Consider the following 23,235-nt stretch of genomic DNA (forward strand, 5'->3'; position numbering starts at 1 on the left):
TGTAGTGCAGGGAAAGTTTGTATAAATATCCCCCCGGTTATATAGGAAGAGTGCAGTATGTGGCTGGTTGATGAGGGTAATAAAACCCACAGCGAACTGGGTGTATGCATGCATTATTGATGACACCGCAGCATGGTTTAGCAGCAGACTGAGGTAGGAGCTTTGATCCCATCCCCAGAATATCCTGCACAGCACTTCACCCACAAGTCTGGAATGAAAACTGTCAGATGGAGCGTTTAGTGGGATGTAAATGTGTCCAAACTTTTTTTTTTTTTTAAGCCAGCCAGAACTTTTCTTTTTTTGTGTGCCACTGTTTTGACCTGATTCAGTCATGCTGCTACAAAAGCGCTACCTTGCTAACTGAGCAGCTGCATTTCTCTCGTCTGCAAAAAAGTTAACACTTTGTAGTATCACCATTCAGCAGTAGGAAAATGAAGCTTTAGTGTATACACTTAGCATATGAGAATTTGCATTTTATTGTTTAATATGCAACATTTTTAAAACGAAAAAGTTTTATACATGCTTTACAGAATGTACAGATACACTTTGGGGGGGGGGGAATTACAAATAAAATACATTAAAGCAGCACTGGAATAGTGTCAAAGCATTAAATGCTGAACTTTGGTTTAAAATTCAGAAAGACATACTGGCAGACAATCGTGAACCAAATTCAAACTTCTCGTATCACTTACATTTGTGCCCTTCAACTATTATAAGAACTTTTAATTGCTCGGTAAAATCCATTAGAACGGAGCAACTGTACCATTAGACATCTGTATAGGACAGAGAATTTACTTTGCCTTAAATTTCCGACAGCAAAAGTGTGCAAGTAATTGCAGTGATGAGATAAAATCAGGGTTAATAGCCGCAGAGCTTAACATCTTTACTTCCTGGAAAACGTCAGCGTAAACCTCTGGCAGCACACATTCGTTGCTCCTGTTCATAGACCTGGATAACACTGGTCTGCTCTCAGACTTGTAAAGTGGAATGAAGGCTCATGTGCAAAATCATAAAATAGTTAAAAAAAATAATAATAATCAAGACAGCACGCTGAAACAAAAGCAATACACCAAGATGTTCATTAAATTGAGATTATATCCAAAAATTAAAACCATTTCAACCTATGTAAACGTGGCACCAGCAGACACTTATCAGCAAACAACTGAGCAACAGCATATTCACGTCAAATAAATAGAATACATAACCGATACACAATGTATCTGGCTGTAGTGACACAATGCTGTAGTGCATTTCACGATACACACATTTTACAATTACAGGTTAGAGTACCTCAGTTTCGTCACAGTCTCTCCTTCCTTCACTCTCTCACACACTCTTTGGAACAAGTTATCCTCCTATGGGATGTGCAGCATTTATAGGATTGTACCAAGTGTGAGTGAAATTGGAGAATCGCAGGCGGAAAAAAAAAAGCGACATATACTGGAATGAACATCAGTCTACAAAGTGCAGGGGGGGGGGGATTTACTGTTGGTGAGAGGAATCATTCTGTTTATGGCCCAAACATACAGCTTATTTCATGGTGGAATATCTCCAAGCTGAATAATGACACATCCCCCACTACATAACTAGTAGAATTACTAAGTAGATTCCTTATATTCCAAACAAAATATCAATAACTGAACGAGGCCAGTTAACTCATCTAAAGTGAGAACTCAAGCACAGGCTTTTGACTGAAAATGTAAAATCAAGAGACCCTTCATTTCTGTAGTCACCATGGTGAGAAGGATATTAATACTGACTGTCACGGATATGAGCGTACGTGACGCTGTCGTGAACTTGGACGCGTTAGTGGCGCTACAGGGTGGCCATTTTAAGCACAGTATCGCACTTCAAAACTGACGAAGTCTCTGATACCCCTTTTCCACCAAATCAGTTCCAGGGCTGGTTCGGGGCCAGTGCTGGTGCTGGTTCACAACTCGTTCAACTTGCGAGCCAGCTGAGAACCAGTTTGCTTTTCCATCGCTCGTGGTGCTAAGCAGAGCCACGTCATTACGTCGCTGTATACGTCAGTTATGGCGCTACGTTTACATAAACCTTGGCGCGAATATCAAAGCAAAAACAACACGGAAGAAGCAGCAGCAGCAACAACAACAATAATAATAAATGACTTGGTGTTTGTACAGCTGCGGCTTCTCGTCGCTTAAAAATGGCGATCTTTCGCGGTCTTGTTATTGTTGTTGGTCTTAACAACTCCGCCCCCCCGCTGACGTAAGCGGTTCTTTCCTCTGGCCCAGCAGAGAGTCGGTGCTAGCCTGGAACCGGTTTTTCTGGCCCCAGAGCCAGTTCTTTGTCAGTGGAAACAGAAAACCCGGTTCCAAACTAAGCACTGGCCCCCAACCAGCCCTGGAACTGCTTTGGTGGAAAAGGGGCATTTGAGATATATCTGGTAATCAGCTCAAGGCCAAACGTACAAATGAAATTCAGAATTAGATGGAGCACCCAACCATGACTGATGCACACATTTAGTGCCCTAGAGGCTTTAAAATGATTGGGAGGAAGGTCTAAATTATCAGTACTGTAAATGCACTGTACTCATACATATATTTAACAGTACAGGATTCTCAGAGTGTCTTTCGCATTCTACACAGTGAAGAGAAATAGCTTCAGGGAGAACCATAGCAACAGCTAGAGGACTGCATAAGAACAAAGAGGGGGCATAAATAAAACATACCACACAGGAATTGGGGGGATGTGGCCAAGGACTATGCACATGGAGGACCCTGTAAGACGGATATCGCTTGATTGTCAACACGGCAAATGTTCTACATCCGTCTGCTATAGTACCTTTTGTAAAACAAAGAGGGAATGGGGTACACGTCTGGCTTTGTGAAAAACACTTTAAAAAAAAAAGCCGTAAGTAGCCAACAGAGTAATTTCACTCTGCATTCCACTCTAAAGGAAGAAATGTCCCATATACCACCATCACCTGCTCCATGTGAAAGAGTACAGAGCACCTTCAACTAGGGCTGTGCGATATATCAAATATACTCGATATATCGCCGAAAATTCTGTGCGCGATACATAAAATTATATCGTAACTATCGAGTATTTTATGGTCATCTTCCGACTTGTGTTCGTTGCGTGTTTGTTTAAAACATTTCCCGGTGGTTTTCTCCCTGTCCCTCAGGCAGTAACGTGAGAGGCTGCCTAAGGGTAAAGAAAACAATAACGTCACGCACTCGCCAACCAATCCCGGGCGACATCTCGGTGCTGAAAGGAACTTCCAGGAAGATTTTCTAGTTTCGGTTGTGTTGCCAGATTGGGCGGTTTTAAGTGCGTTTTGGCGGGTTTTGAACATATTTTGGGCTGGAAAACGTCAGCAGTATCTGGCAACACTGCCGGCGGGAAGATTTCCTGGTTCCGGTTTACAGCGCTGACTCAGTTCGTGCAATCGCTGGTGCTGCATAGGCTACCGTGTAAGCTCTGTCAATTTCAGCGACAAATTAAAAATGGAAGCGGACGAATTGGTTCCTAAAAGAACTAGTAAGGGGTCAGTCATCTGGCATTTTTTTGGATATCGCGAGGAGGACGTGGAACAGCAAATGCCAGTTTGTAAAGTGTGCAAAAAAACCTGTCATCACGACAGGCAGCAGCCGGAATTATACACATCTGAGAGGCAGAGCCAGAAAACATTCAGTTCAAAAGTGTGCAAAGAGAAAAATGATGTTTTGCAGATCTCTCTCTTCTCTCCCTCAATCTCTCTCTCTATTGTGAATGTTCCAGTGGTTCTCAGTAGTCAGGTTAATAGCTTGGAGATCTATTTTTTTAAATAATTTAATGAAAGAGCACTTTTCTTATTTAGGCTGAATGTCTTTCTCAGTGTTGAGCTTGCACTTTATTGATTTGAGCTCTGAGCAGCTCTGTATTGTGTTGCCCCTTTGTTGCAATTTTCAAGATTGTTTTTGCAGTTTGTGCCACATCTTTGTTGAATAAAAATAGTCTTATTTCAATTCAATCGTGATTAATCACAAACATGAAAATGTAAAATGTGTTGTTGAAAACCACCTGTAAAGTTAACCAAGAATGTTTATTTAATCTGCAGGGATTGTAGTGAAAACAGTAAAGAGTAAAAGTTAGATTTCATGGGGTCCTTTAGAGGAGATTTCAATATATCGAGATATATATATCGTATATCGTGAAATGGAGAAAATGTATCAGGATATTCATTTTTTCCCCCCATATCGCACAGCCCTACCTTCAACCATCTGAGTGATGTCCTCCTCCATATATTCAACGAAACGGATTGATTCATACAAGGATTCCTAGAAGGACAAGGAGCACCGCTTTTTCAGAGCCAAGGCAGCGCAAAAGAAAATTAAAAACACGGCTGGCTCAATGCTTTGGCATACACATGGGAGTTCAAGTTTCCCACAGTCGGGGGGGGGGGGGGGCAAATAAAAATCCTAAGACAAAAGGCAGGGTGGGCAAGACTAACAAGAAACATTACATTCAGAATCTCAACATAAACCAGAGGATTAGTTTACAGGGACCCAGGGGGAAGATCATCATGTCCTAGAAAGGGTTGTTCACAACACACACACACACACACTGAGGGGACGGTACAGAGTGTAAACACAGATGAAAGTGAAGTTTGGGGTTCTTTTTGACAGAATGCGAGTTTTCTTGGAAGAGGTAGTGGGATTGTAGGGCACGCTGAGCAGGACGTAAACGCCGGGTGTTGGTTGGGCTCTATGTGTTTGGAGGGTTATGATCCTGTGGGTTAGTCCTGTACGAGGCTTCCTCTAGCCCTCCTGTTCTTTCCTCATGGTCGTTCCCATTAGAGGGCCCTGTTGGTGGCTTGTGTACAGTCACTGAGCCTGGGGGCAACTCGGAGGAATGAGGGTCTACTCCACTCCAAAATGATCTGCTTGGAACATCTGCAGAGACAGACAAATTGTGAGAAAGCAGAACAAGGAGCACCCAGCATCTCACGATGTAGATGCGCAAAATGTGCTTTATGCACCGATGAACTGGTAGCACTAACTCCCCCACCTCCATTCCCCCCATTTTTTTTTTCCCCCCCAGTGTGGTCACCTGATAAATCCCACCCACCCTTCAGCTCTTCCCTCTGAGGATAACCTTCACTGTCCCCGGTTGGTAAAGAACATTGTTTCTTCCAAGGCACATGAACCCAGTCAATGGCACCTTGGAGTAAAATGAAGGAAATCTATTCATTCATTCATAACTCCATCCCCCAGACGCTCACGACTGACTCGTGTCATTGTGACTAGCAGGGGAGAGAAAAGTATACCACCCTTCCTACCCAGACAGCATGGTCAATTTTGCTTCCTTGGTTCCAAGGCATGACTGGACAGTGCATTTCTTACAACTGATTTAACAAATGAACAATCTACAGAGCGAGTCTATAAACTCTTCTCTACAGGGTACGGAAATAATAGCACCGTAGATCATACTTGGCACACTACAGGTTTGAATTCTGTTTTAATCTCAACCAAAGAAAAGCTACATGTTGGAAATTAGTATCGCATCACTTTTAGGACATTCTTCATTCATTAGCTTTAGTTCCAAAAATTATATTATTGAAGTGTAATTGATTTGACTTCATTAAGAAACGTTTGACAAAATAATGCCAAAGAAAACGAGCACCAAAACCGGGATCAGACTACACGATTTCAGCGTGATTAACACGATTCTGTTGTGGCCGAAAAATTTCCAATGTGGGGCCTTGAGCATGAACGTCAGAAAAAGAGCAGGCCTTGTAGTGAGACGTAATCGAACAGCAGCAATGTGGCATCTGGGAGGCCCCACAAAACCCGGGCGAAAAGTCTTGCACATCAGAATTTTTTTATTTAATTTTCTTGCCGGGGCGGCACGGTGGTGTAGTGCTTAGCACTGTCGCCTCACAGCAAGAAGGTCCGGGTTCGAGCCCCGTAGCCGGCGAGGGCCTTTCTGTGTGGAGTTTGCATGTTCTCCCCGTGTCTGCGTGGGTTTCCTCCGGGTGCTCCGGTTTCCCCCACAGTCCAAAGACATGCAGGTTAGGTTAACTGGTGACACTAAATTGACCGTAGGTGTGAATGTGAGTGTGAATGGTTGTCTGTGTCTATGTGTCAGCCCTGTGATGACCTGGCGACTTGTCCAGGGTGTACCCCGCCTTTCGCCCGTAGTCAGCTGGGATAGGCTCCAGCTTGCCTGCGACCCTGTAGAACAGGATAACGTGGCTAGAGATAATGAGATGAGAATTTTCTTGCCTAATGTGATAACTCCTACAACGTGTTCCTTGACATTCTTTCTGTAGCCATGGTAGGCAATGTCTCGACCCTCCCCAACTACATAAGGACATGAAGGATGATTGGTTGGGATCAAACTGGTACTGTTGCCAGTCTCCCGACCATGACAATACAATTGCCTAATCCCACATGGTGACCATTGTGAAAGAGAAGGGGGTAGGGGAAAAATCCACACACCAAAACACAACCTCATGTAGTTCAATCCTGGCATTAGACAAAAATGAAAAGAAATTATTCAGTCGACTTGTGTTGAATGGAAACTGAACTTGGCATCCTAAACATACAAATACTGATTTCTTTCCTACAAAGTTGTAAATATAATGAAGTACTATTAAAAAAAAATTAGGTAGACAGACAGAGACAGACAGACACTTGGTCAGACAGCTCTAGGGCAAATAAATCAGGGCAGATGGTTTTCATTAGGGATGGAAATTGTGTATTTTTTAAAAATCAGCATGTGTTTCTACTGGGGGAAAATGCATATCTTAGAATTCATTTAAATAATAATTAATTTTAAAAAACACTTATATACAACTGCAACATGGCACCATGAATTGCGCCCCCCCCCGACACTACTCTTTGCGAGTGTGCACGCACTCTGACCTTTGCTATTGTAATGGTGTAAGGCATGGTGCTGGGGCTCCTGAGGGTCCCGGGTGATCAGGTTATGCAGTGCTGCATCTTCATGTTGCCCCTCTCTGCTTGCGTCTCTGGACAGCTGGGCATCCAGAGCATCATCTTCGCTCAGGTATGAGTAGTGGCAGTAGTCCCGTGTGCGAGAGTAGATGTTGGCATTGTCGTAACAGTCTGAGCAGATGACCAATGGGGCGGTGCCACCTAACAGACATTACATTACAGTGTGTTAAGATCTGTTCCCTACATCAAGTGTTGCTTTTTCTAATTCCAAAGCAAAGAAAAATCCAACACACTAAATGATGACAAGCTTTCCTCGATGTAAGGATATTTACTGAACAATACTCCTAGACAGATGTAGAAGTCAAAATGATCACTAAACATGTCATCATATCTGTATGAACCCACGCGCGCGCACACACCATTGGACATGTGCGCCAGACCGTCCCTTGGCTCGCCAGGATGGAAGCTGCTGCGCCCAGCAAACAGGGAGCCAACACGATTACCCAGTATCCCACTGGTCTCCGAGTCCATCTCGCCTCCCATTTCACTATAACACACCCCTATGGAGAAACAGACTTTCATGAATGTATCCAGTTTATGACAAAGTGAGCCTCTAAATAAGTTGCTAAACTGGTTTGCCATTAGGCTTGTGATATTGTGTGTAATATGCCATCGTCCTATCGTGCCCCCTAACCGTCACTGACTGATGGCAGGATCACCCAGGGTTTTTGTGGCCAGATGTACAGGTTACACCATTACAGAGGAAAAATTACCCCAGGCTCGTTATGAATTAGCAGTCACTGCAATTACTAAGTTTCTTTGTTGGCCTTATTAGTGGTCAACAAGGTCATGAATGCTTGCAAATCCAAAGGTCAGTACTATAAATGAATTGAATGAGTTATTAACTAGAACTCACTGTTATAATAAAGTTCGGAGCTGTTAAATAAAATTATATAACCTACATGTGTTCATGTGGAACAGCAGCACAGATCCAACATGTATCAAATTGTCTAGGGAAGTAGTCCCCCCCCCCAAAAAAAAAGGGCTCAGAGAACACAATATCCCCCCGCTAGCAACTATGCCATAACTCTGGTAAAATGTGACTGAATTGAATGAAATTACAATATGCGCATTACCGACATAACACAAAGAAGCCTGTCAAGTTTTGCGAAATTCCTCCAAAAATTGAGAGGAGTTGATTTCAGAAAGCGAGTACCCTTCCTGAGACAGATGGACAGACAGACATTGCCACGAAATAATCCCCCTTCGGGTCTTTTGGCCAGCGGGGGATTAAAATTTTTTTTTTTGCCAAATTACATGAAATTCCTCCAAAAATTCAGAAGGAAGTTGATTTCAGAAAGCAAGCACACCTTGATGAAATTGCCAAAGTCAGGGATGAGAATGAGAAATTCTATTTTCAGCTGAAAATTTAATCGGGGGTCTGGGGGCCGATGGCCCCCAGCCAGGTCCAGGGCGGAGCCTGGTCGGGGGTCCAGGGGGCCGAAGGCCCCCGGAAGCTAATGAGTTTTATACATTTTAGACCACTAGAAATGGTCTCAGATTGCTCAGTTGAATAATATTTTCAGTCCAAAGAAGCTTGAGTTTTGGACACTAATAAACAAAAATAGTCTCAATAATGCTCAGCTAAAAAGAATTTTTAACTTCATGCTAGAATGAAAGGAATGATGAATATAAATTAAACACAAAGACAGAATATTTGACATAATCCTGTAAATGTTTCAGTTACTTTATTAAAGAATGCAGTTACCTCTTTTGCAGTGAACTTGTCTCAACAGAAACACAATTTCCCTGTTGAACAGTTCTCTCCGCTCCCTTTCTTCCCTTTTGAAGCATGTTCAATCAAAGCAATGCACCCGCGAGAGCCATAATTAATAATGTCATTGCAGTAGATACATTGGGCTTTGCTGGGAGCGTCACATTTTCCAATGAAATCGGACAATTTCTCAACTACGTCTTCAGTGGTTTTGCCGATTTTTATCTTCAAAGTTACAGTTCTTTCTAACCAGTCCCAACAGAATTTATTCTTCACGTCTTTATCTATCACCTGAATAAGCGATTCGTTTTCTTTTGTGATAATTTTCACCATTTTGAAGCTCTTATTCGCTGTTACATCCTCAATCTCCGGCCTCGTGGAGCGCCATGTTGAATGAGTAAGAAAGCGAAATGCGAAGAACCAATCAGAACGAAGCTTACATGTGACATTTTGGCCTTTCCTATCTATGCTCGTTTACCATTGGTCAAATCGTGATATTTCTCTCTCAACGGCCAATCAAATACAGTGTACGTTCTGAACTGCCGATGTAAACAGAGCCTTGTTCCCGATGGTTGACCGGGTCAACACATACCTAACCCCCCCTAAATATTTTCTCCTCGGATTTAGACGATTCACAAAAATGACCCCTTGGTTGATAAAATCCGCGGAATTCCGCGGATCCGCGGAAAATTCCCATCCCTGCAAAGTACAAGTCTGTTAATAATCAAGGGCATAACTCCGGTAAAATCTGCCCAAATTAAACAAAACTTCAATGTGTGTATTACTGTCATATCACAAAGCCTTTTGCCAAGTTTGGTGAAATTCCTCCACAAATTGTGAGAGGAGTTGATTTTAGAAGAATGTACACTCATGAAATTGTCAAAGTTATTTAATCAAGGGTCAAAACTCGGGTAAAATTTTCACAAACGAAATTAAATCTCGATATGCGTATTACCGTCATATAACAAGGCCTTTTGCCAAGCTTCGAGAAATTCGTCCACAAATTGTGAGAGGAGTTAATGTCAGAAGGCAAGCGCACCTTCATGAAACTGTCAAAGTACAAGGCTGTTAATAATCAAGGGCCACAACTCTGGTAAAATGTGACCAAATTGAACAAAATTGCAATACGTGTATTACCGACGTACAACAAAGAATCCTGCCAAGTTTCATGAAATCCCTCCAAAAATTGAAAGAGGAGTTGATTTCAGAAGGTGAGCACCCTTCCCGGGATGGAAGGAAATCGCCATGACCTAATCTCCCTTCGGGCCTTTCGGCCAGTGGAGGATAAAAACCCACCCACCGTGTTTCATTTTCTTAATTTAAGTCTTCGTTCATGTCTTGCGAGTTATGCTAGCCGCACACTACGCCGATCCACGCGGTACCGAACCGACCCATTTCAGAGCCGACTCCCGACAGGGCACGCGCATGTCCCCGACTAACTCACGACTGTTGACGAGTGCAGTCGCGATTGAAGCGACACCAAACAAGATTATGCGAACTAAGCATCATAAACATTCCGCTAAATATCACGTGACAACTTAATAGCTTTGTGATTGGCTATTGGATATAGTTACTGTTAAATCCAACACTTGAAGATGCTACAGGCTGAATTACAAATGACACAACATGGAATATGTAGCGCACTATCTAGGCTGCATGAGCTATTATTCCCAACCTTAAATAGTGCACTTATATAGGGGAGTTAAAGCGATTTGGAATTCAGCCACACAACTCGAGCAGAGTGGCTTTCCAGCCCACTGTGTCTATGGATAAAGCTTCAGTCTATGGAATTACAGTATATACCTGCATTAGGTGCTACCAACACGCATTTCTTGCGCTAGAAATTGTGTTTAATGATGTCACGTGTTATATGCGAAAGATATGATTGGCTATTGCTAGCGACTCTCGCCGATCAGTCTGGCTCCCGATTAGTTTTTCCGAATCGGCTGTGAGATGAGTTGGTACCATCGAAAACTAGTCCTTACGCCTGACTCGCGGCTTCAGTTGGCTTGGTACGCTGAAAATCGGCGTAGTGTGCGGCTAGCTTTAGGGCATTCATGACTATCTGTACAAAAGCACAGACATGGGAACCCAAGTGCTGTTGCTTTGCTCTGAAGTGAGACAGGTAATTGAAACACTAGACTGGTGTGAAAATCCCAGGAGACTAGCAGTTTCTGAAATACTTAAACCCACCTGCAGGACACCAACAACTATACAATGAGTAAAGTCACAGATCACATCCCCCCCCCCCCCTCAATTCTGGCATTTGAGAAACATTAACTGAAGCTCTTGACCTGGGTCTGCATGATTTTATGCACTGCTATAAAATATGAATGTACAGGTGTTCCTAATAAAGTGCAACATCACCTCGCTTACCCTATCCTCCTTTCCTAATCTGCACAGAGGGAAATTAGTGATTCATAGTTCAGGGAATACAGTAACGTTCAAAACCGTAGAAAACTCCCCATGTCGAAAGTTATGCACTGTAATCCTTAAATGAGCAAATGTCACATTTCCAAATGTGTCTGTACACAAGAAATCAAAATATTGCTCTTTTTTTTTTTTGCAGTGTGAGACGCCTCACCATCAGTTCCTTTATGAGCATAGCCATTAGTCAGGGAGGGCATGAGCTGCTGATGACTGCCCGCCTCAGAGTTGCTGTAGCCTTCCTGAGGCTCAGACAGCGTGCCCTGGGATGACAGGTAACTGGGGATGTCCGGTGGCAGGTTCATCTCATCTGAAAACACACAAGTTTATCAGTCATGTTTGTCTCTGCACATGGAGAGAAATATATGGATAGCTGCCAAAAAGCTAAAAAGACACAGGTGTAATAAATTCAGACTAGTTTATTTGAGTCATTTTTGATCTTGTGTCTATGTGCAATCTGACTGCTAAATTCAAGGTCCGTTTCATCTAACGCACTAACAAACTAAGTGGACAGGGATTGTGTGTACTTTGTCGAACAGAGACTGAGAAGAGTCCAGATGACCATCTCATCATCTCTAGCCGCTTTATCCTGTCCTACAGGGTCGCAGGCAAGCTGGAGCCTATCCCAGCTGACTAGGGGCGAAAGGCGGGGTACACCCTGGACAAGTCGCCAGGTCATCACAGGGCTGACACATAGACACAGACAACCATTCACACTCACATTCACACCTACGCTCAATTTAGAGTCACCAGTTAACCTAACCTGCATGTCTTTGGACTGTGGGGGAAGCCGGAGCACCCGGAGGAAACCCACACGGACACGGGGAGAACATGCAAACTCCACACAGAAAGGCCCTCGCCGGCCACGGGGCTCGAACCCGGACCTTCTTGCTGTGAGGCGACGGCACTAACCACTACACCACCGTGCCACCCTCCAGATGACTATGTAGCTTTAAATGAGGCTAGCCCTCTTGGACACCACTACACACAACACGCTTTAACTGGATGAGGAGAAGGCACCACTTTTTTTTCTTAACATATAAATACCCTAGGCATTACTCATATCTGGATATGAATTTAACCAAATTGTGACTTTTTCTGCTCCGTTTCCTTTCTACTTGACATTCTCACTGATTAGTATTTCTAAGCTGCCAGGGTGCAATGTTCCTTCAGCAATTTGCAAACTTCCTCTCAAATGTGGTTGAGTAGGAAAATAACACAAGACCAGCGTTTGTGTCCATCAGGCTCCGTTTGGATCCATTAGAATACTCACATTAACAACTTAATGCTGACAATTGGCATAAATAAAGACATATAAACAGTCTGGAATGATATCCGATCACTACCACATAGGGCTCGACATTAACTTTTAAACCCACTTCCCCTGGGGGGCAAGTGGGATTAATTTCCACTTGTCCCCCAATATCATCACTTGCCCCCTATTTTGCAAGTACTCTTTTTTTTTTTTTTAGGAAAACCATAGAATAATTGTGAATTGCAACATAAAATGAAGATCACACATTGAGTTGTTTGGTTATTGGTTACTTTGTACTTGTAACGGACAATAATTTTATCCAAAATAGTTTTTCCTGCCTTAGTCAATTTATTATTTCTATTTCACATGCATGCAGCTGTTGTAAAGTTCAGTGTGTTTGTGTAGAACTCTCTCAGACTGTTGGTTCATTACTCGATAATGTAAAAATCATAAAATAGAAATCTATAACAAAGTTTGTATGAAGAAAACAATAGGGTGCCAAGACTTTTGAACAGTACTGCGTTTGAGAATATTTAGATATCAGGGTTTTTTTTATCATCATCCACCTCTAGGTTTTTAAACCCCCTTGCGCTGCGTCAATAACCAACAGGATAATGTTGGAGTTTAAAATTATTCTTTAGTGTGTAGGTTGTGGGTGTTTTACACAGACCTGGCAACCTGTAACTGAATCAGTGCAGCTGGTCTGTCATGACGCAGCGTGGTTTTTTTTTTTTAATAAACCTAGAGGTGGATGATATAACAAACCCGATATATAAATATTTTGCACAGAACTGTGCTCCTCCGATAACAGAAACAAAGCTCCAGCTCTCGCTGCTCTTAATCTGTTCTGTTCTTTCAGGATTTATGGCGCCTGTCGCTCCTTGTTGAGTTTTTTATGCCCGAGTTGTTTGAAACCAATCTGGGTTTTCTGTGTTGAATAAGGAAGCGGCTTCACCTGTAAGAAAATCAAACAATTTCATGAAGGAGCTGACTCGAACGCGAGCAGAAAAAAATAAAATGAGATTCTTACGCAAACTCTTCCATCCTCACTTTCGACTTTGTTTTTGTAAAATACATTTGAAATACAATCATGAATTTCTCTGGAGTTTTCAGGCTGAGCTTCTCTATTCGTATTCTTTAACCACTCATTTCCTCGTTGTTCTTGAAGCATTTGCTTCTATTTGTTAACATTTTTCTTGATGGCAGGGAGACGGTAATGCCTTTTATCTATTTCTCTGTTTGAACAAGCAAAAACAGCGCAAAAGTTAACCATACTGAAGACAGATTAAGCTGCTTGCATGAAAGACGGTGTCTGTCTGACCCCAGCTGTAATTATCACATGATGCATGACATCATGCACAAGGGATCTATTAACAGTACGTGTACCATACTACAACAGCGGGGGTATAGAAAATAACTTGCAAAGCAGTAAATAAAACCGAGACGAAGAAAACAGCCAAGACATAATGGCAGATACGTAGTGAGGGACGCTTTTAGGAACTGAAGTAAAAGATCAAAAAGCCTCATTTTTGTGGTGCTAGTTGGTAAAATATGCTCATTCCAACTTGCCCGGTCGGGCATGTCGGGGACATATTCCACTTGCCTGAATGCATGTTTCACTTGCCCCGGGCAATCGGGCAGTCCTTAATGTCGAGCTCTGCCACATTTCTTTTGAAGAATGAATGAATAAATAAATAAAATTTGTATTATTAATAATAATAATAATAATAATAATAATAATAATAATAATTCACCAGGAGACTTTAATGACTGATTTGCCCAAGACTCAAGCTTTCTGTATCAGTAAATAATCAACCTCGTTTCAATACCATAGACTTGCAGCTTCTTAGAGCCCCTGCTATATAATGAAACCTGTCACGCGCACACCCCAGGGCTCCCATTTCGAAGATCATATCAAGCATTCTGTCTCCTTTCAACACATGCTGTACTGTAATTATTTATAATCTCATTATTGGGTGTCACTCAGAAGATGATGGGTTCACTTTTGAGACCGTCTCCTCTACTCAAGAATAAAGCAGGACAATTCTACAAAATTCATGAATTTGCTTGCATGAAGAAAAACATCAAGTATTTTCAAGTTGATTTTAACTTTCCTGCTAAATGAACTTTGGGAATTATTACACACTTATATTTTCTGTAATCACTTAGGTTTTTAATAACTTTTTAATGCTTTCGCCCGAGTTAATCTTCCCATTTTGAGTTCCCTCTAAAACCCAATCCAACATTATTACTACTCTGAATTAACATGGACCAGCTGCTTCATCCCTAAGGCTTCATAGCCTCATCCTTTTACACTCAACGCTTTATGCATAGTTTCAATTATGGATGTTACGGTTTTGATCCATTTAAAAAAAAAAAAAATCAGGGTACATTATAAAATGAGCTTTTCTATAAGGCATAGAAAATTAACTTTTCTAAAACAGGGTCGCTTGAGTTAACTGTGTACTGGTGAAAATAATGCTTGAGAAACATCATCCTCTTTTTTTTTTTTAGATACAGATCTAAACTTTTGCAGTTGTGTGTGAGAGAAAGTGTGCAAGTATGTGTCAAGGTGTAGGAGTACATGCTGCATTACAGAAATACTGCAGAGTAAGGCAGGCTTTGTCTTTAAGACTGACACAATATTCCTAAATAACTTCTTACAGTTTCACAGCTACTGTGGCAGCAATGTTTCAAAACACTTGTAATAGCTTCCTGGAGAGGACGGGTTGGAACCAATCTGCTGACCAAAACACCACCACACCTGTCAGGACTCAGTTAGCCACATACCCGTGTTAGAGATGCTGTAATCCTCACTCTTGCGTCTCATGTGGTAGATGACTATCACCCAAACCAGTGACGTGCCCACCACACAACACACAACCACCATCACCACAATGCCCACTGTAGTCCAGCCGTCCGGGTCGTATCCACCGCCAGCCGGATCACAGTTGGGAGAGGACAAGACGCTGAGGTAGATGTGTCCTCGCTCTGTGCCCAGCGTGTTGGACATGATGCAGGTGTATTTCCCTGCATCTGCAGACCTGGCATCCACGATAATAAGCAGCTGATTGGCTGCTGCAAAAAAGTGACGCTCCGTAAGCAGCAATGGACCATCTTCTTTTGTCCAATTGAGGCGGGGAGCAGGACTACCACCGGCTATGCACTGAAGAACGGCAGTCTCACCATGTGCTACTGTACGATCCTTTAGAGGGCGCTGGAACGACGGAGTCTCTGTACGGTGGAGGAAAATAAATAAATTAACAGAACCGTTCATTAACATGACACTTTCCAATCACCCAAAAAAAAAAAAAGAGCTGATTACAAGTTTTGGGCTTTTCATTAGATAAGAATGACCTTTTAAAGAGAAAAGAAGAAAAAAAAAAGCTCATCCCATATGAGCATGCTCTGACATCAGTTATGATGCTGATCAAAAGAGCAGAGCTTACCCAGCACAGTGAGTGTGGCATTGGCTGATAGACTGCCCGCCTCATTTTTAGCAGTGCAACTGTACACGCCCATGTCCTCCGCCTTCACGTTGGCGATGAAAAACATGTCATCTTCGGGCATGACGTGCATCCTTCTCTCGCGGGCAGCAGGGAAATTGATGCCCCCGTCCTTCTGCCAGGCAATCTGGGGGGGAGGGTGTCCCTCTGCCGCACACTCCAACCGGGCAACGGTGCCAGCCCGAATGGTCAGGTCCATGGGTGTCTTCAGGAAGGAGGGCATTTCTGGTAATAGAACACACTTAGTCAAGGACTGTTATATACAAAAACCCCAATTAAAAAAAAAAAAGTCACAGTTTTGTCAATCATTTATTATAGCCCAAAAAAAAAAAAGGGGTCAGCTAGACAAGGCAATACACGCCAAGTCACAGCTTTGTTATAATAACACACACCGAGACACACACACACACACACACACACCCCAGGCTCCTATTAACCCTGATTCATATGTATGGCATTTTATGTCCCTCGTTTGCAGTGCTACGATAATCATATTTGGGACTTAATTTTTATTTCTCTCTCTCTCTCCCCCCCTTTTTTTGAGTGCTGCTTGAGCACAAAAGCCCTTCATACCTCCAAATTACGGAATAACCGAATAATCACATCACCCAAGCTGGCTTCCCAGAGGCCTACATAATCTTTGCTCTACTGAAATTGGAAATTAAATTAGAAGAGTCCAGAAAACAACCAGAGAGATAAAAGATCTAAAGAACAGAGTCAGAAAGAAAACTTATTTCACAACCAACAAAAAGAAAAATTGTCTACCAGCAGCACAGCAACACCAAAGCCCAGGGGGGCTGCAGCAAAATATTCCACCATGATTGACAGTGAGAAAATAAAGCCTTGTGTGTGTATGCTATTCATGGAATGCCTAGGACTCTTTGATGTGTAAACATGACTGCATGCCATTTGTGACTAAAGAAAAATGCCCCAAATCTAAAAATTATACAAAAAAAAAAAAAAAGTCAACACAGCAGTTCAAGGGACAATTTTCCTTTAAAGGCACTACGAGGCGCATGTGAAGCCTCATGAGTGAACATACCATTAACCGTCACTTTGGCCTCAGTGGAGTAGTTGGCGCTAAAGTTGTTGGAGATTACGCACTGGTAGCGTCCTTCATCAGTGAAATTAACATTAAGCAGATGGAGCACGCTGGTGTAGATGAGCTGCTGGTCCTGGTAGCGGGCATAGTTTTGCACCTGTGCGTCAGACAGCACCTCTTTGTCTTTCCTCCACGTGGTGTTCATGGAAGAGTCGCTAGTGCTGAAGGCAGAGCAGTTGAGAGTGACGTTGGTTCCGCGCAGTGCCACCACGGTCCTGGGGTTCCCACTAATCTGTGGTCGAGGGAAGCCACCTGAAGAAGAGAGAAGAGTTAAACAGGGACAAAAAGTTACATTCAGTGCTTTCTACAAGATTAAGTTACTCGCTGGTCTGTAGGTTCCTTAGTCCTAGCTGTGGATAACATCATTGCCAACTTCTTTCCAAGTCGACTTCTCTGGTCTCTGTGACCACCATCAGGGAGATTTCCCTGCTTCAAACTTATGTACAGGCTTTTGTCTAAACTGGGGAACAGGGGCGCTGCGCCCTCTTATTCTCAGCGTGCGCCCCCTTACCGAAATGCCGATTGAACCCCAAGTCACACTTAGGCCATGCACTTATATGCTACTGCACAACATGCAATCTTTCTCAAAACGATCTTTTCTCCGTGAAAACATCCCAGCAACACCACGTGATAATGTGTCTGATCATCAAATACGTTATAATTACTCCAAAAACATTCCAATCATAGTAGATACACCGCCAGACGGTGCAAAAACAATCCGAATTGGCATTTTCCAGACTGAGGCGCCATGTTGTTTAGTTGTTTACTTGTCGCGGCTGCTCTCGCAAGATTTGACATGGGTTACATACACGGTCAGCTGACTTGTAGAGCGAGATTTCTCGAGACTGAATGACCTTTCACCCACCGGCGCGGGAGCTTTTGACAGAAGCAGTTCATAACCCAGTTCAGAAGCAGTTCCGCCTGGTAGACTACACACCTTATTAAGTTGTGATTTGGGGATGGACATTTGACCTCACAGTACTCTTGACCTGTGACCTTTTAACCTCAAAATCTAATCAGTTCATGTTTGTCCCAAAGCGCACAAATGGTGAAAAAGTTTGGTGAAATTCCTTTCATTAGCCTTTGAGATATCGCGTTCACAAGGTTTCCGGATGGACGCACGGACAGACGGACAACCCAAAAACGTAATGCCTCCTGCACCTTAAGGTGGCGGAGGCATAAAAAATGGCTGTAGTTCAGTGATTAGTATTTAACAAGATCAACTGTGAGCTCCTGCTCACTCATGTATCACCCCGCTCTCTGGCTTGTATCAGAATGCAAGCAATCGAAGGAATAGACCCCTTCGCAGTAAACGTCATTCATACGTAAGCGGAAATTGCGCGCGCAGCCTGGACCCAAAAAAGACTCAGAAATGCCTAGTTGTTGTGTTGTCGGGTGTCAGAATCGTAGCAGTGATGGGGTTAAAATGTACAGAATTCCAGCAGGATCTCACCCATTCCAAAAAAAAAAAATCACCGACGTCTATGGCTACAAGCCATCAAACGTGTAGACTGGGATGAAAGCACCATCAAAAATGCACGGGTTTGCAGCGCCCACTTCATCACAGGTAAGATCAGGCTATTTATTAAATCTTTCTTTTTTATTCTTTCTAGTCTTCGTTTATTGATGTAGCAAAATACTTTGGTCACGTTTGTCTGATTAGCTGGGTCATAGTTACACAATGTAATGAATATTGTTAGCATGTTAACTTAGCTTTGCATGCAATTTTGTTTGTAGGAGAGGTCTCGCTTGACTCAAGCAGTCCAGATTTTGTGCCATCATTATTTGTGTACGCCGAAAATCACAATTTTAAAGCAAGGATGGAAAGGTAAAATTGTGTGCCCTCACTCTAAATGCCAACTTACGCTGACTGCTCTAACCTACAGTAGCTCCCGCCCCGTTCAGTTTCATTTCTGCTCTCTGCCTCTCGCTTTTTACGCAGCTCTGATTTCTCTTAGCTGAACTCTTTACACTATCATTCCTTTCATGCCATGACCTCCTGCAAATTGCTGTTTAGTGTTGGTATTTGCTGTTGTAGCTAAAGCCACATTGCCATCACATCACTGGCATAATTTGATTAAAACAAAATGAATATGAATGTCCCACTGTTAATCAAGTTGTACATGCCCGCACATAACAATCATATGCGTCTAAAGACTTGTAGGCACGAAGTTTTTCGTGGGTGTACACTGAAGTCTTGTCAATAAGGTACGAGTATATATCTGGCCATTGTATACCAGGGAACTTACTAACATCGTCCGTCCACTCTAATTAAATACGGATCCGGTAGGCGATGTCCACTTGTTAGAGTTAGCTTATTTATGTAGCATTCTCGATCTTGTAACGACAATTGTTTGGCATAATCTGACAGCTCATAATGCCGGTCTATGGGCAGCGCCATTGTTTCTGGGTCCAGGCTGCGCGCGCATCCTGGCAACGGTCAGTTTGTTTACAAACATGCGAAGGGGTCTATAGGACACATATAATGAACGTTTACTTCAACAAATAATTAACCCTGAAACAAGTAAGTAAAAAGCAATGTCTCTCCCCAGGGATTTCAAATAGCATCCTGGTAAACTGTCATTTTGAAATCGCATCAAAATCCACCCTATATGTTTCTTAACTACATAAACAGGAAGTTGATGTGCAACAGACCTGAAAACGGTAAACACGGTACAGAACCCCAAGCTGAAGCTCGGTCCCAAATATCAAGCAGTTGTGATTTGTAGTTGCTGAGAAAAATGCTACGAAAATTTTGTAAATCCACGCTACGTTTCGTAAATACATTCAGTGGGTAAACAGGAAGTCGATGTGTGACAGACCTGAAAACGGTACACACGGTAAAGAACCCAAAGCTGAAGCTCGGTACCAAGTGGCTATGATCTATGGTTGCTGAGAAAAAGGGTGTTTCGGATGGACGGAGATTCGGATGGACAGAGGTAAACCAGTATAGCCCCCCTCCTTCGGAGCAGGGGTATAAATAATAATTTTTAAATAAATAAATAAATCCCACCACACGACCATTATGGACAGTATATAATAAGTTCAATTTATACAGCGCCTTTCTCAAAACCCAAGGTCGCTTTACAATTATAGGCAGAAAGAAAGGAAAAAATAAGTCCACCAAATAGGTCAGGATGTCATTCCAGTGGCGTGGCAGCCACAGTCCCACAAAAAGGTGCATGAAAACCAGTCCCACGCCTCCAGCACAGCCGCCGTGACGCCGCCAGCAACATCGCTCGGGACACCACGCCATGGATCCACAAAGCGAGCACAGACGCACCGCCACGCAGAGCGCCGGTGTGTCCCAAACCACTTGCACAGCCACCGTGACGCCACCGAGCAACATCGCGCCAACCACGATGTTAAAATGAGCAATGAGCTTGCTGGAGTCCATAGCTGGGAGTACAAGCATCACCCACAGCGAGCCAAGGCCTGGAGTGAACCGACGCCCAAAACTGGGTCCGGAGCTACACCGCAACCGGCGTACAAAACACTCAAACAAACAAACTACACAAACACATAGAAAAAAAACAACTACACTACTGTTCAAAAGTTTGGGGTCACCCAGACAATTTTGTGTTTTCCATGAAAAGTCACACTTTTATTTACCACCATAAGTTGTAAAATGAATAGAAAATATAGTCGAGACATTTTTCTGGCCATTTTGAGCATTTAATCGACCCCACAAATGTGATGCTCCAGAAACTCAATCTGCTCAAAGGAAGGTCAGTTTTATAGCTTCTCTAAAGAGCTCAACTGTTTTCAGCTGTGCTAACATGATTGTACAAGGGTTTTCTAATCATCCATTAGCCTTCTGAGGCAATGAGCAAACACACTGTACCATTAGAACACTGGAGTGAGAGTTGCTGGAAATGGGCCTCTATACACCTATGGAGATATTGCATCAAAAACCACACATTTGCAGCTAGAATAGTCATTTACCACATTAGCAATGTATAGAGTGGATTTCTGATTAGTTTAAAGTGATCTTCATTGAAAAGAACAGTGCTTTTCTTTCAAAAATAAGGACATTTCAAAGTGACCCCAAACTTTTGAACGGTAGTGTAAATAAAAAATAAAAATATGGACCCATATATGGACTAGATTCTTTGTTGCAGTTTGTTATAGCCAAATCACATGGATATTTATATAAATTACTTAACTAAACACAGCTCATTAATAAGGAAATGAGTAACAGATTCTCCACCCCCACCCCCCCTTTTTTTTTACCCTCTCTGGCCCAACTAGTGAAACTGTATATAAGCCCACACACAAACCACCCAAGCCGGCAGGGTGGTGTAGTGGTTAGTGCTGCCGCCTCACAGCAAGAAGGTCCGGGTTCGAGCCCCGTGGCCGGCGAGGGCCTTTCTGTGCGGAGTTTGCATGTTCTCCCCGTGTCCGCGTGGGTTTCCTCCGGGTGCTCCGGTTTCCCCCACAGTCCAAAGACATGCAGGTTAGGTTAACTGGTGACTCTAAATTGACCGTAGGTGTGAATGTGAGTGTGAATGGTTGTCTGTGTCTATGTGTCAGCCCTGTGATGACCTGGCGACTTGTCCAGGGTGTACCCCGCCTTTCGCCCGTAGTCAGCTGGGATAGGCTCCAGCTTGCCTGCGACCCTGTAGAACAGGATAAAGCGGCTACAGATAATGAGACGAGACAAACCACCCACAATGCCAAATGTTGAGTGGACAGAAGTGCGTTTTTATTCTCCGTTTCAAATTCCAAAACAAAGATCTAATCTGTTTGGAGTCCACGGCTGTAGTCAGAAGTAGCAATGTGAAACACCAGTGTGAAATAAAACAGATCCACTTCAAACTGACTAAACCTAGTCATGAACTTCATTAAAAATGAAACTGCTCTAGGCATTCAGCAGTGTTCGACTGTGAAAGCAACCTGCAATATTAGAGGTGATGTACGAGATCTTACTCACCACACACAAATTCTTCCAGGGGGACACTAGAGACACTCCTGCCTGCCAAAGGGGTGGGATATGCACACACAGCGGTGCAGGACTGCTGGGAGAGGCTGTCGGTGAGCCACGGGCTGAGCCACTTCAGACTGCAGTCACAGAGGAGACCGCTGGTGTTCAAATTGCTAAGGGAGTTAAAAATAAATGTGTAAAAAAAACAGTACAAATGTATTAAGGGCATCGTTTCTTACAGTTTCTTCTGCACTGGTGCGATTCCTTTTTGTGTTTTTCAGGTTGTAGATGTTTTGATAGAACAGGAAGGAACTACTAAACAGACACACCAACTGTTGGGTCTCGGGAATGCATCATCACACCGACCAGTTTTTAGGATATAGAACGTTAGAAAGTATTAAACAGTAAAAAAAAAAAAAAATTAGTCAGCCTATTCTCATTAATCAGTGACCACCAACAATCTAGCTACTATTTTGGATCATCATTTTAATATATATAGATGACAGTGGTATATTTTTCATGGCTAAAGATATAAAAATTGGGGAGCACTATGGTCTCTGAGGGGACACCGAGACATGAGTTTTAGTGACGAGATGCAGACACTTCTACTTCCGGGTATTTTGAAAATCTAACTGGCAGTATATTTGGGGGGGGACGACACTGATTACAGTCAGTAATCAAACTTGAGCCTGAAGTTTCTCCCTCTCAGGTCACTTACTCTATATTATGAAAAGATATAGTGCTAAAGGACACTTATTCCACTCACGGACTTCCGGATCTACTTCCATAATTAGATTTTTTTTTTAATGACATTCAAAGTCTTTAAATATCTGAAGTCCTTCCAACACTGACCTCTTCCTAAGCATGCAAGTACTATATCCAAATCATATATTTAACATTAGACACTGACTTTAAAGGGGAACTGAAGGCAATTTTTTTTTTATCATCAGAATTCTCGCTCATTTTATAAAATGTAGGAATGCATTTCTGACAGCTATTTTGTCGCTGCTATAGCAAGTTATGAGTGTTTGAAATATGCTCTGTAATATATCAGTCTGTATGTCAAAGCAATGGCCGTAAACGAGATTCGCTGAGACCTGTGCGAGACATCGTAGGACGGAAGTAAAACGTACAGCGGAAATCAAAGTGACCAACATCTGCTGTCAAAAGACGGGCGCGCCCTCCTTCGAATGCTGCCGTAATCAAGCTGGAAGTTTTCCCTGTGTCCGAAATCGCTCCCTACTCACTATATAGGTCACTATATAGTGGGGACGCCATTTTGTAGTGCTGTCCGAAACCTTAGTGAGGATAATGTGGGAAATGCGCTCAGTATAATATGTAT

At 42.8% G+C, this 23,235-nt stretch overlaps 1 protein-coding gene across 1 annotated transcript in view; it reads right to left on the bottom strand.

Annotated features, from left to right (window-relative positions):
• Positions 1-458: 458 nt before the first annotated feature.
• The window catches only part of lrig2 (leucine-rich repeats and immunoglobulin-like domains 2), an 84,803-nt gene continuing 62,026 nt past the window's right edge, over positions 459-23,235 (bottom strand). Inside the window, 7 exon segments of the mRNA XM_060919436.1 lie at positions 459-4,898; positions 6,873-7,106; positions 11,264-11,416; positions 15,152-15,595; positions 15,811-16,092; positions 16,910-17,221; positions 21,903-22,066. Of these exon segments, the coding sequence (XP_060775419.1) occupies positions 4,711-4,898; positions 6,873-7,106; positions 11,264-11,416; positions 15,152-15,595; positions 15,811-16,092; positions 16,910-17,221; positions 21,903-22,066 (1,777 nt within the window). The 3' untranslated portion in view covers positions 459-4,710.

Source organism: Neoarius graeffei, chromosome 4 (assembly GCF_027579695.1).
Source record: "Neoarius graeffei isolate fNeoGra1 chromosome 4, fNeoGra1.pri, whole genome shotgun sequence".
NCBI lineage: Eukaryota > Metazoa > Chordata > Actinopteri > Siluriformes > Ariidae > Neoarius > Neoarius graeffei.